This window comes from Hyla sarda, chromosome 2 (genome assembly GCF_029499605.1).
Source record: "Hyla sarda isolate aHylSar1 chromosome 2, aHylSar1.hap1, whole genome shotgun sequence".
Lineage (NCBI taxonomy): Eukaryota > Metazoa > Chordata > Amphibia > Anura > Hylidae > Hyla > Hyla sarda.
This window is the reverse complement of record NC_079190.1, coordinates 494,187,161-494,200,379: the sequence shown is the minus strand read 5'-3', so window position 1 is coordinate 494,200,379 and position 13,219 is coordinate 494,187,161. Positions and strand designations below refer to the sequence as shown.

At 34.3% G+C, this 13,219-nt stretch overlaps 1 protein-coding gene across 3 annotated transcripts in view; it reads left to right on the top strand.

Moving 5' to 3' along the window:
• Positions 1–8,893, top strand: part of DSCAM (DS cell adhesion molecule) — a 586,110-nt gene extending 577,217 nt beyond the window's left edge. For 2 of the 3 annotated variants that reach the window (XM_056559695.1, XM_056559696.1), the window contains 2 exons: positions 5,168–5,227; positions 6,493–8,893. In XM_056559695.1, the coding sequence (XP_056415670.1) occupies positions 5,168–5,227; positions 6,493–6,845 (413 nt within the window). In that variant the 3' untranslated portion in view covers positions 6,846–8,893. The remainder of the gene's footprint in view (positions 1–5,167; positions 5,228–6,492) is intronic. The other variant, XM_056559697.1, reaches the window with a different exon arrangement.
• Positions 8,894–13,219: the final 4,326 nt, after the last annotated feature.

Below are 13,219 nucleotides of genomic sequence, written 5' to 3'. Positions count from 1 at the left end.
TTTTTGCCAACAAGCCAACCCTCCACCATCTCTCAAGCCTTGTCCTTCTAAGCACCGTGTAGACCTATCACCTAATAAAGAAAAAATAAAGTCTGGCCAGGTTTTTACAATAGTTTGGAATCAATAGTGCTGGCAAACTTATTCTTTGGTTGTATTACACATACGGGGGAGTGGCTACCTCCATTTTGGCTCCTGCACCCCACCCACATCTATTAGGTGTATATAAGGTGATTTGGATGTTTCAGACCTTGCAATGCCTGCTGTTCTGTTCACACAGAGGCATATTCACAGTGTAGAGTCCATCCCAAAATGAGGTCACCTTACCGTGGTGGGACGGTCCACGCTATTTGGTGCCAAATTTGCAAGCTAAGTACCTCATAATTTCATAGTTTCATATCTTCATTTATTGCATTACAGCTGTATAGCTTTTCATGTTCTATCTATATACTCTTGTTTCATCTATATCTTTGTGCTAGCAAAATTATGCTGTATACTCCTGTTGCTATATATATATATATATATATATATATATACACACACATATTAATAATAATAATAATGAAATTATAAAAAAAAAATATTCTGGCCACAAAACTAATAATTAAAAAAAAAAAAAAAATAATAATAATAATAAAATTATTCTGACCACAAAGATAAGAAGATGAATGATGATGATAATTAAATAATTATGACCACAAAAATAACAATTAAAATATTAATAATAATCATAATAATAAAAAAAAATATTCTGGCCACAAAAAAATTATAATATTGTAATAATAAAAATATTCTGGCCACAAAAATAATAATAAGAAGAATAATGATGATAAAAATAATAGTTAAAAGATTGTTGCAACCAAAAAAATAATTAAAATATTAATAATAATCATATTAATGAAAAATAATGTATTCTGGTCACACACAAAAAAATACAAAAAATAATAAAAAAAATATTCTGGCCACAAAAATAATAATAATAATAATAATCTTATGTCTTTGATACTTCTTTCATCACTCTTTATACATTCAATCCCTCAAGAACGTAGTAGCGCGACATCTGCACACTCGGGGTAATCTGGTAGAAGATGCTCTCGGCCTGTGAACAAATCGCTCTAAGATCTGTAGATAATGAAAAAAAAAAAAAAAAGCTAAAAGCTTAAACTAATCTGTTTTCCAATATATATATAAAAAAAAAAAGAATCGAAATCTAATGTTCAAATTTCACTTCTAAATCTGTCGGAGGAAATGGCATTAAAGTTCCATCATGGAATAGAATTGCGGCAGGATACGGCGGCGTTGGGTATTTATAGCTCGCTCCATAGTAAACACTGGGTTGTAGGGGTGGAATAGCGGGAGTGACAATCCACTGCTATTAATAAGGATCCACAGAAGCGACAAAGAGTAGGAAGAGAACGAGCATTCATTGAATTATACATCGTGTACAAAGATTTTGTGCAGCAAAAATATATAGCAAAAAAAATGACACTGCCTAAAGTGCCCTAAAATCTCATTTTATATAGTTCTAGACGGGGTCCCTTTAAGGAATTACATTTCATGGTCATTTCTTTTTTCTTTTAGGCGAACATACAATTGACCCTGATTTTCTTTTTCGTAGTCACGTTTTTGTCATCACAGTAAGCGCTGGTGTTCAGCACGGTGACTAATCCAGACGCACAATGTGTTGCCGCACTCAGCGGACGCACCCTTTAATTAGTTTTCCATTGTGCGGTGAAGTAAAGGTTCTCCTGGGCTGCTGGGAGTTGTAGCCTTGCCACATCTGGAGGCTCACAGTTTAGAGACCACTGTCATATAGTATAAAAATGTTAGGGGTTGGTGTCCTGCATTAAATCAGTTTTATAAAGATCTATCTAAGTATCTATCTATCTCATCTCTATCTATCTCATATCTATCTATGTCATATTTATCTATCTCATATCTATCTATCTCATATCTATCTATCTCATATCTATCTATCTCATATCTATCTATCTCATATCTATCTATCTCATATCTATCTATCTATCTCATATCTATCTATCTCATATCTATCTATCTATCTCATATCTATCAATCTATCTCATATCTATCAATCTCATATCTATCAATCTCATATCTATCTATCTCATATCTATCTATCTCATATCTATCTATCTTATATCTATCTATCTTATATCTATCTATCTCATATCTATCTCATATCTATCTATCTATCTCATCTCTATCTATCTATCTATCTATCTCATATCTATCTATCAATTTCATATCTATCTCATATCTATCTATCTATCTTATATCTTTCTCATATCTATCTATCTCATATCTATCTCTCATATCTATCTATCTCATATCTATCTATCTATCTATCTCATATCTATCTATCTCATATCTATCTATCTCATATCTATCTATCTATCTCATATCTATCTATCTATCTCATATCTATCAATCTATCTCATATCTATCAATCTCATATCTATTTATCTATCTCATATCTATCTATCTCATATCAATCTATCTCATATCTATCAATCTATCTCATATCTATCTATCTATCTCATATCTATCTATCTATCTCATATCTATCTATCTCATATCTATCTATCTCATATCTATCTATCTATCTATCTATCTATCTATCTTATATCTATCTATCTATCTTATATCTATCTATCTCATATCTATCTATCTATCTCATATCTATCTATCTCATATCTATTAAGCGCTGTGGAATCTGTAGGCGCTATATAAATAAAATTATTATTATCTATCTATCTCATATCTATCTACCTCATATCTATCTACCTCATATCTATCTACCTCATATTTATATCTATCTATCTATCTATCTCATATCTATCTATCTATCTATCTATTTATCTCATATCTATTTATCTCATATCTATCTATCTATCTATCTTATATCTATCTATCTATCTATCTCATATCTATCTATCTATCTCATATCTATCTATTTATCTCATATCTATCTATCTATTTTATATCTATCTACCTCATATCTATCTACCTCATATTTATATCTATCTATCTATCTATCTATCTCATCTCTATTTATCTCATATCTATCTATCTATCTCATATCTATCTATCTATCTTCTATCTATCTATCTCATATCTATCTATCTATCTATCTCATATCTATCTATTTATCTCATATCTATCTATCTATCTCATATCTATCTATCTCATATCTATCTATCTCATATCTATTTATCTCATATCTATCTATCTCATATCTATCTATCTTATATCTATCTATCTCATATCTATCTCATATCTATCTATCTATCTCATATCTATCTATCTATCTTATATCTATCTATCTCATATCTATCTCCCCGTTACGGAGATCGGTCGGACCCCCCTCGATCAGCTACTTGTGAATAGGGGATAAGTTAATTTTGTCTTGAGTTCTCCTTTAATATCCCAGAAAACCCCCCAAATAACAAAGACACAAGGAGTGTAAACTACCAATAAAGTATATAAAAGCCGATGAGCCACAGTAACAGGAGGGTACCCTAGAGGAAATCCCCTTTAAGGAAGTTATCATTATGCCGCTAATTACTTGTTGTTGTTTTTTTAACCCATGAATTATTGAACAATGCAGTGTCCAGGGCTGATACAGCACAATGCTTTACTTTCTTTGGTAATAAGATGTTGCGATGCTGAAAGAAAGTAATTAGAGCTCCGGGGCAATGATCCCTGCTCCAAACTTAATAAAGCTTTGTCTCTATAACAAGATCGCTCAGCTCCATTGTTCCTTAACAAATTGGAAAGAGAAAGGGATAGATCAATCCTGTTTTATTCATGGCGTGAGCGGCGTCTGCAGCAGAGATGTCCCTCATAGTATCAGCAGTTCTGTAAAGGTGCGATGGATAGTGTTTAAAGTTCAAAAATTCTTAAACCGTACCTGTCATATCCCAGAAAAAAAAATTTACTCACCAGGTCATGCAGATGCTTTTACATGTCTGTTTTTTCTTCTGTGTTTGGCTCACAAATCCCTCTGTTCTGCTGCTCGCTCATTCTGACATCCACTGCTCAGGAGGTGGCATGTCCAAGACAAACACTGGGCCCACCCTCACTCACCATGCATTCACTTCCTCTCTGGGTCTCTTCACCAATCACTGCAGGCTGCTGTGTAACTCCTACCTCTTTGTTATCATACTGCAGTCTGATAGGACAGGTCAGGAGTGAGCGCAGAGGAGTGCAAGTCCTGCCCTCACTTACCATGCATTCACTTCCTCCCTGAGTCTGCTGTGCTGTGCTGGATCTCTTCATTCAAGCACTGCTCTGTAATCCCCTCCTCTCTGTCTTCATGCTGCAGTCTGACAGGGCAGGAGTGAGCACAGAGGAGTGCTAGTTCTGCCCTCACTTACCATGCATTCACTTCACTTCTGATGGGCTGAGTCTTTTCATTCTTTGTATTTAATATTTTTAATATTTATTTATTATTTATTTAATATTTTTAATATTTTTTTTATTTATTTAATATATATTTTTTTACACTGTTAGCTCCTCTAGGGACTAAATACAGTGCACTACTAACAGCAGATGCCAGTTGTATAGCAGCAGTCCCAGTGGCACCGGCTGCATTTATTTCTGGTCTGCTCTTCTGCCTGTGGCTTTGATCACATGGTGTAAAGACACCTCTCTTTTTCCTAAATTTCCCAATAAAGAGATATATATTTATGGATATGGGGATGTAGATGATATCACTCAGGGGGCGGGGCTAGATCTCATAGAAAAGATCCAGCCACACCTTCTGAGACAGCAGAGAATGATGTATTATTGTAGGAGAGAGGGGAGCCAGGGAGTTGCTGAGACAATGCCACACTGACAGGGAAAGAACTACACAACTTCCTGTCAGGGGTAATGCAAGCAAAAACATGCTAAAGCCAGTCCAATTTGTGACAGCAATATAATAGTAAGTTATATATTTTGTGGGGGGTTTTATTTTAAATTAAATAGATTTTTCTGATACTAGAATAACTTTTCAAGTTTAAAGTAAGTGAAAAAAACAAAAACAAAAAAACAACAAAAAGTCCAAGGAAGACTATAAGGAGGGGAGGGGGGCTGGTTAATACTTGTTGGCACTGACATTTTTACAGGTTTACCGAATAGGGTTCACTGTTCATTATTATGTTACCAGAACAAGATCGGTTGCAAATGACTGACATACGACCACAAGACCCGAACCCCCTTAGTTCAAGTGAGTCAGAGTTGTATCACCATGTTACTTGATTTTACCCTCTAAAATCTAATGTGGGTCTGGGCATTACAGACCGTAATAAAAAGCCCAAAATGTCAGAACCCATGAAGTTTAACTGAGCATGGCCCAAAATCTTTTTATTTCTTTGCAAAATTTATTTTTTTACTAGTATATTTTGGAAAATGGTTGTTCAATAGCACTTTTATCCCTCCTTGAAAAAACATGGCTGCTGTCTACCAAAACCAGCACCGCATCGGTTCACAGGTTTTGTTTGGTAATGCCGGTCAGCGCCATTCACTTACAGGACAACTGTAGTGTAACACTTTTATATATTCCCGTGCCCCGGCCTCAAAAATAAACAAAATAAACTTATACATACCTTCCTACGAGCCCCCGTTGGTCCGGCACAGGCCTCACGGCCCGGCAGTGCTTAACTCATTCCACTTCCTCGGGACGGGGACGCCGCAGAGCCATCGGCATATCACCGGCCGCAGCGATGTCCCGCCCCGGCCTGTGATAGGCTGAGGCCACTGTCATGTAAGGAGCTCTGGCCGGCTTCTTACATGACAGTGGGCTCAGCCTATCACAGGCCGGGGCGGGACATCGCTGCGGCCGGTGATATGCCGACGGATCTGCGGCGTCCCCATCCCCAGGAAGTGGAATGAGGTCAGCACTGCCGGGACGTGAGGCCTGTGCCGGACCAATGGGGGCTCGTAGGAAGGTATGTATAAGTTTATTTTGTTTATTTTTGAGGCCCGGGCACGGGAATATATAAAAGTGTTACACTACAGTTGTCCTTTAAGTGGAACTAAGCTGTAGTACCACAGACAACCACTGGTCCAGTGTGGGTCTGGGAGAAAGCAGCCATATTTATCTAAGGTCCCTGAGAACGTTAACATAAATGTTTTTTGGTTAGGTGTAAGAGGAAAATTTGGTTTTGCTCTACTTTCCATTCTGTCGAGATCTGATCCATTGTGTAAAATGGGTCTATATATTTTTTAAGTCTAAATTGGTTAGTTTTTCACATTCAAAAACCATCCTAATAGTAACTTTACTTATATTATTCCAGCCCGGTTAACTTAGTTACAGCATCACGAACAGCCTTTAGACAATAGTGGTGCTGTTCGTGGGTAGGCGGGGCTTTTTTTCAAAATGCCTAAAACCCCTTTAAGAATAAATATTTTTTATAAACTGTTAACTGTATTGTGTATGTACAATTATTATGTATTTACATATTGTATATTTTTTTCTATTTCCTTCCTAAGGTGATGTGATGAACTTGCCGCCATACCTTAGAATGGACTTTTTATTAAATCGTGGTGCTTCAGGAACTAGCAGAGACTTGGGTTTAGGGCAGGCTTGCTTGGAACCTCAGAAAAGCCGAACCCTGAAGCGACCCACAGTTCTGGAACCAATCCCCATGGAAAACCCTTCAGCACGTGAACTACAGTCGTGGCAGCCCAGCGCGGGGGCGGCAGCGGCTGCACCGGTACCTCCCCGAGAGGCAACAGAGCTTGGACAGGCAGCTAAAATAAGCAGTTCACAGGAATCACTGCTGGACTCCCGGGGGCACTTGAAAGGAAATAACCCCTACACAAAATCTTACACCCTGGTATAACAACAACAAAAAAAGCTTGTAAATACTAACATACAACAAAATGCAAATCAAAGCTACCTTTTTCTACTGAATTCCAACATTTATAATTTAAAGAAAAGAGAAAAAAAAAGATTGCCAAAACATTGAAATGACAAATTTACAAAAACTGTGCAAAGACTCTGCTGTTTTTTTTTTTTTTTTTTAATTAAATTTTTTCCTTTTGGATCACCTCTAGAACATTCATCACCTCTAACCGGATGTCAAACTCTTTAAAGGATTTGGGTTCTTATAGGGTTTTTTTTTTTCCATTACATTTGTACCAACATTTTTTAATGTACGATCTGGTGCATGAGAACATTTCTACTTGAACGTCCCTAAAAACCCAAACTTAAGAGAATCCAGATATTAAATTTCCGAGCTACAGAGGGGAAAAAAGCATTAATGTTATATAATCATAGTTTTTTTTTAATTTATAAAAAAAAAAATTTTAATTATAATTTTTTTGTTGCATAGAATTCTATCAGAGAATATAATTTTTTTCTTTTTTTTGGGGGTTTCGAATATCTAAATGACTGGTTGAATTCTGTCTTTGAGAAATAAAGGGTCTTCTGCCTTCTGCTGTGACGCCTGCTTTAATTTGCTGGCTCAGTTGAATTCTCCTTTTGTTTCTTTACCGATAGGTAGAATATGCACTATGTAAGGCTTTAAAATAAGTTTCATTTTCCAACCCATCGTGTGTAATCCTCTATGTTTTTTGGAGAAAGCGATTTTTTACATGTTACCTCTTTTTATTTATCCGGTGAAATTTCCAGCATTTCAATTCTGTAAAATCGGGCATGTGATGAAGGGCTATCATCGAAACCATAAAGGGCTCTGATCCACATACTGTACATTCCCAACATGTAGCCAATGACTGCAAACGTATACATGGTCTATTCCTTTGTTATTCAATGGACATTCAGCTTCTTGAATATATGTATGTATGACACACCTGTTGGTATAATATGCCAAATAATACTCTAAATAAAAAATTACCAGTAAATAAACCTTCCATAAAAACAATAAAAAAAAAAAATTACCAGTAAGTAAAGTTTGTTAGATAAAACAAAAAAAGTAGCACTAAATAAAATGATCAATTTACAATATAATTAAAAAAATAAATAAAAAGAATAAGATAACACATTATTGCAAAGTTGATCGGACTGGCTGCCAATGGTGGGTTCAGCCAACTATTTCAAGATGTATGGCGGCCTCCAGACTCTCCACTGAAAGATGATTGGCCACCTAACAGTTTTTTCCCAAGTGGCTTACCCTTACCCATAGACGACACAGGAACGTTCGGTTGTACTGAATGTTTATGTGTGTGGGGAGATCAGGAGAGATAACAGTCAAACGAATGGTGGGTCAACATTATGAATGGCCACCTTAATTTGCTTTTTGCCTCAAAATATTTGTAATAATACAGAAGATACTTTGGTTAGATATTTATCCAAATTTAGCTATCTTTTTAATCCATGTGTAAATTGTGGGCATCTGAATCCGTCATTTTTAACAAGGCCTCTGCAAAATGTAAGAAGCGATCTGATTGGTTGCTATGGGCAACTCAGCAACTTTTTCTTTAAACAGGTTTTGATAAATCTCCCCCACTAAGTGTGACCAAAATGTTACAAAGAGAAACCTTCTAGAATTTTCCATAACCTATTTGGATAAATCTATGAAATTAAAAATATAAGCTCCAATAGGGTAATAAAAAGTTGTTTTGAAGGCGGTTATCTACTAACTTTCCTGTAATGCCAACTTTCAACATTTACACCATCTATAGTAACATTTTAAGTGATATGCTTTTCAGATAGACACCTAAAAACATAAATTAGATTATCTGAACTTGTCATATACGATATTGTTTGAAAATTTTGAAATTTAGTAACCATAGATAGTTTATTTAAACAGCATTTACCTTGTTAAAGTTGTAGAATGGCCATAGGACGCCATTCTACAACTTTAACTAGGTACGGTAAATGCTGTTTAATTTAACTATCTATGGATATTAAAGGGGTTATCCAGGAAAAAACTTTTATATATATATATATATATATATATATATATATATATTTATCAACTGGCTCCAGAAAGTTAAACAGATTTGTAAATTACTTCTATTAAAAAAATCTTAATCCTTTTAGTACTTATGAGCTTCTGAAGTTAAGGTTGTTCTTTTCTGTCTAAGTGCTCTCTGATGACACGTGTCTCGGGAACCGCCCAGTTTAGAAGAGGTTTTCTATGGGGATTTGCTTCTAAACTGGGCGGTTCCCGAGACACGTGTCATCAGAGAGCACTAAGACAGAAAAGAACAACCTTAACTTCAGAAGCTCATAAGTACTGAAAGGATTAAGATTTTTTAATAAAGGTAATTTACAAATCTGTTTAACTTTCTGGAGCCAGTTGATACATAAAAAAAAGTTTTTTCCTGGATAACCCCTTTAAAGAAAACATTGCTATTCCTCTTTCAAACAATTTTATATATGCCAAGTTCAGATACTCAAATTTATGTTTTTAGGTGTCTATGCGAAAACCATATGAGTTAAAACTTTTACGAGACATGGTGTAAAAGTTAGAGGTTGGCGCTAGGAGGAAATTACCGTAGTAGATAACAACTGTTTATTACACCGAAAAGCTTATATTTTTTGTGTATTCCACTTTTTTTTATCCATAATTTATATTTTCCTGAAACGCATACAAGTTTTTTTCTGTGGGTGGTGTAAAATTTGAAAGTTGGTAGGTAAAGCTAGTATCCAACATCATTGAAATACATTAGTTTTAGGTCTATTTTTGTTTCCTCAAAATAAAATAAAATAAAAACATTTGTTTTAGTGCTGAATTTCCATTGAATGAATCACGAAATACTTAAAAAAATAAAAAAAATAAAACAAAAATCATAAATGCAAATCTATGTATTTATAGTAACATATATATATATATATATATATATATATATATATATATATATATTCTCACAAAATTGTCTAGTCACCTGAGATAATTCAGCAAATGTATTAATCCCCTTTAATGGTAACAAGTTGTATCCATTGTGGTATCTATGTATTCACAATTCGGGAGCCCTATTTTAGTTGGTAATCTTACAGGGGTACTCGGCTGCTAGACATCTTATCCCCACACAGATGTGGGTGTGTTTTTCCAACACGCCCCCTCCTATAGACATCAATGGAGGGGACGTGGCGTGACGCCACAAGTGGGTGTGGCCTTGACAATCACAGCCTCCATCTCAGAGCGTTCTGAACAAAATGTTCAAAACGATGGAGCACCGTAGTACCCCTTTAATCTTAACCATGTTTACATAGTATGGTTTTGGATTTTTTTCCTATAAGATTGGCCAAATGTATAAAGTATAAAAAAAATCCCATTACTAGTCACATATTTGGCAGCTGGGATTCTAGTACAACGCATTGTGCTTCAGGTTTGGTGTTTTTGCGATGATTTAGTGCGGAACAAATGTTGAATTGTTTTTATTTAAAAATGGGAAAAAAAACACTCTAAAATCTCACAAAAACTATTCTTTACTATTCTTTGATACTGGTGGGGTTTTCGAACCACACTTCTACTATGACCTGGTCTTCACCATATATGAACCTGGAGGTTTTTTTTTGTGTCTCGGGGGAACTGTTGCCCTTATTAAACATTAATATTGGACAGATTATAAACATACAGCTCTAAATCTAGCTTTATTTGTTTTTGTTTCATTTTTTGACAATTTATTGGAGAAATTTGAAAGCGATGAATAACTGACACTTTTCAGTTTGTAATACACATCTGTCAATTACTTGGAAAATGTAAAAAACTGTAACAAAAAATACATATAACTACTTTACATTACTTTTCAGATTTTTTGGGCATTCAAAAATTTTTGTTCATTTAGTAAATAAAACTTTTTTAAAGGGGTTATTTACCAATTTCCCTTATTCCACCTTCAACCCATTTTACCAAAACACAAATATTACTTAAATCTCATAGTTTTTGGTAGTAAACTATCTTTTTATTTATTTTAACTTTTCTGTTTTATTTGTGTTTTTCCCCAAATTTTTTACTGAGAAAAAAAGTGTCATTGCTTTCAAACATCGTTCCTTCAACTGTAGAATTAAAGACCTTTCCAAAAAATTTATCTTATACAGAAATGCTTTATCTAATTAATTTTTTTAAGTAATTAAAATTTTAAGCAATGATTTATTTTATTTTCTTTATGAGTATAAATGAATCAGGCTGAATAAAACCTAATGATCATTTCAGTCTGGGCTGTGTTTATTTGGCAGATATATACGGTACATACATTTTTGAATGTTTTTTATTTTTGAAAAAATTCACATACTGTATACTTAAAGGGGCAACACAAATTAAGTTGTTAGAAAAAAAAATATAGAGAGGAGATATTGACTATTGTGAAACTGTGAAGCATATGGCGGAGCAATCTGAACCATCAGTCATGAGACTGTCAGTTACTGACTGTGAACATTTTTGATCGTACGGTATCGATGAGTGGATATATATATTTTTGTAACAGAGTAGATGTCTTCTTATTATATTTTGTCTGATAACGTACTTTGTGTTGGAACGCAGTTTTTCCCAATCTGTGGGATTCTACAGTATCTGTCGATTTACCGGATTGTCTTCATTTCAAGAGCGTCAAAAACAAATTATAATTTTTTTTTTTTAAGACATATTTTCCATTTTTCAAATATAGTATCCACACTGTACACAATAGCATAAGGGAGAGATTTCTTGTGTAATTATTATTTTATTTCTTTTTTATGTGTGACTGTTTAATCTCAATTTTGAGCCACTTTGATGGAAGTTGTTTTAACCAAAGTTCAGCAATTTTTTAAAAACTTTTACAGAAATTTTACACAATTTCCTTTTTTTTTATTTACTGTTAAATTGCTAAAAATATTGTTTCAACCAACACTGTGCAATGAATTGATTGATTTTTTTTCATTGGGCTCTGATGCAGGATACTATGAATAATTTTAGAATTTCTTAATTTTCTAAAATTCATGATTCAATTCCTCATGGATACTGCACTATGCCTGATGAAATCAATCTTATCAATAAAGACCATATAGATTATTAGAATAAAGAATAAAAAGTTCTAAAATATATATATTCGAACTTGTAATTTTCTCGAAATCTTGACAATTTAACAAAAATAATTCTTCCTGAGCGTCCCACTTGGACTTTGTATTGAGGCCTTGTTTCCATTTGCTTCATTTTGCGTGTGCAATATATGTTACCAGTGTATAATAGCTTTCCATTTCTTCCCAATGTATCAAATTAATCATAAAATTTTTTAATTTTTTTATTTATTTATTTATTATCATTTGAAATTTCCAAATACATATAGCGGAGACATAGCTGGGAACTTGGGGTAAGATTAAAATGTTACAATTTATTTAATACATTTTTGTATTTATTACTTTTTCTTTTTGGGCATTTGTTTTTCTTTGTCTCTTGTTCCATTACTTATCTTATTGTGTTACTCTTTGGAATTATAGTATTTACCTAATATTTAGAGGGTAAAATCTTTCTCACCCTTCTGTCTCGTGCCGTACACTAGAGAGTTCAGATGGCCGGTCTGGGTTGGTCTGAGGAGGTTTTTGTTATAGATTTATAAAAAAGACTCTCTGTTTTGAGCTGTGAACTGGGCCCAATGTAGCCAAGTTTTTATTCATGTGGTTGGCGCTTTAGAGACCACAGCGGTAGCAGCCAGACATGGACCCTGCTACCTAAGCAGGCCCATAATTTCCTCTGCCGCATAAGCCACCGGTTTTCTTAAAATGGTACATGGGTTGTTCAGGCCTTGCTAAAGTTGGTGCGCTGGGCCTCAGGAGGTTCAAATGATGCCTTTGCCCATGCCCTGTGGTTCACCTGATATTTGGATTTAAACTATTGCCAATGACTGCACCCAACTTTCCACCAATTTTTTCCTTTAGTCATTGGCTGTCAATGCTTGTTCATCTAGTCAAAGAAAATAGTCTACATCGGCCTTCTCAGTCATCAAAAATCTCTAATGTATGGTCAGCTTCAGGTTTGGTTCATGTTATTACTTTATTGTATTTTGTATGTTAAATTGTAATAACTATGGAAAATTTTCATTTGAAATGTTTTTCATTTTTTTTTTTACAAAGTTTAATTTAACCCATTTTTTTTTTCAAAAAAACCCAGTACCAGTTAATGATTGATGGAAAAATGTCCAATCCTTTAGGTCGAATCACTGTAAAATGTTGTTACCTCCAAAATATTTGGTTAGGTTATACCTAGTAATGGTAAATGATTGTGTCATCACAAAGTGCAGCAGCACCATCAGATCTCTCCCATTATGTTTCACC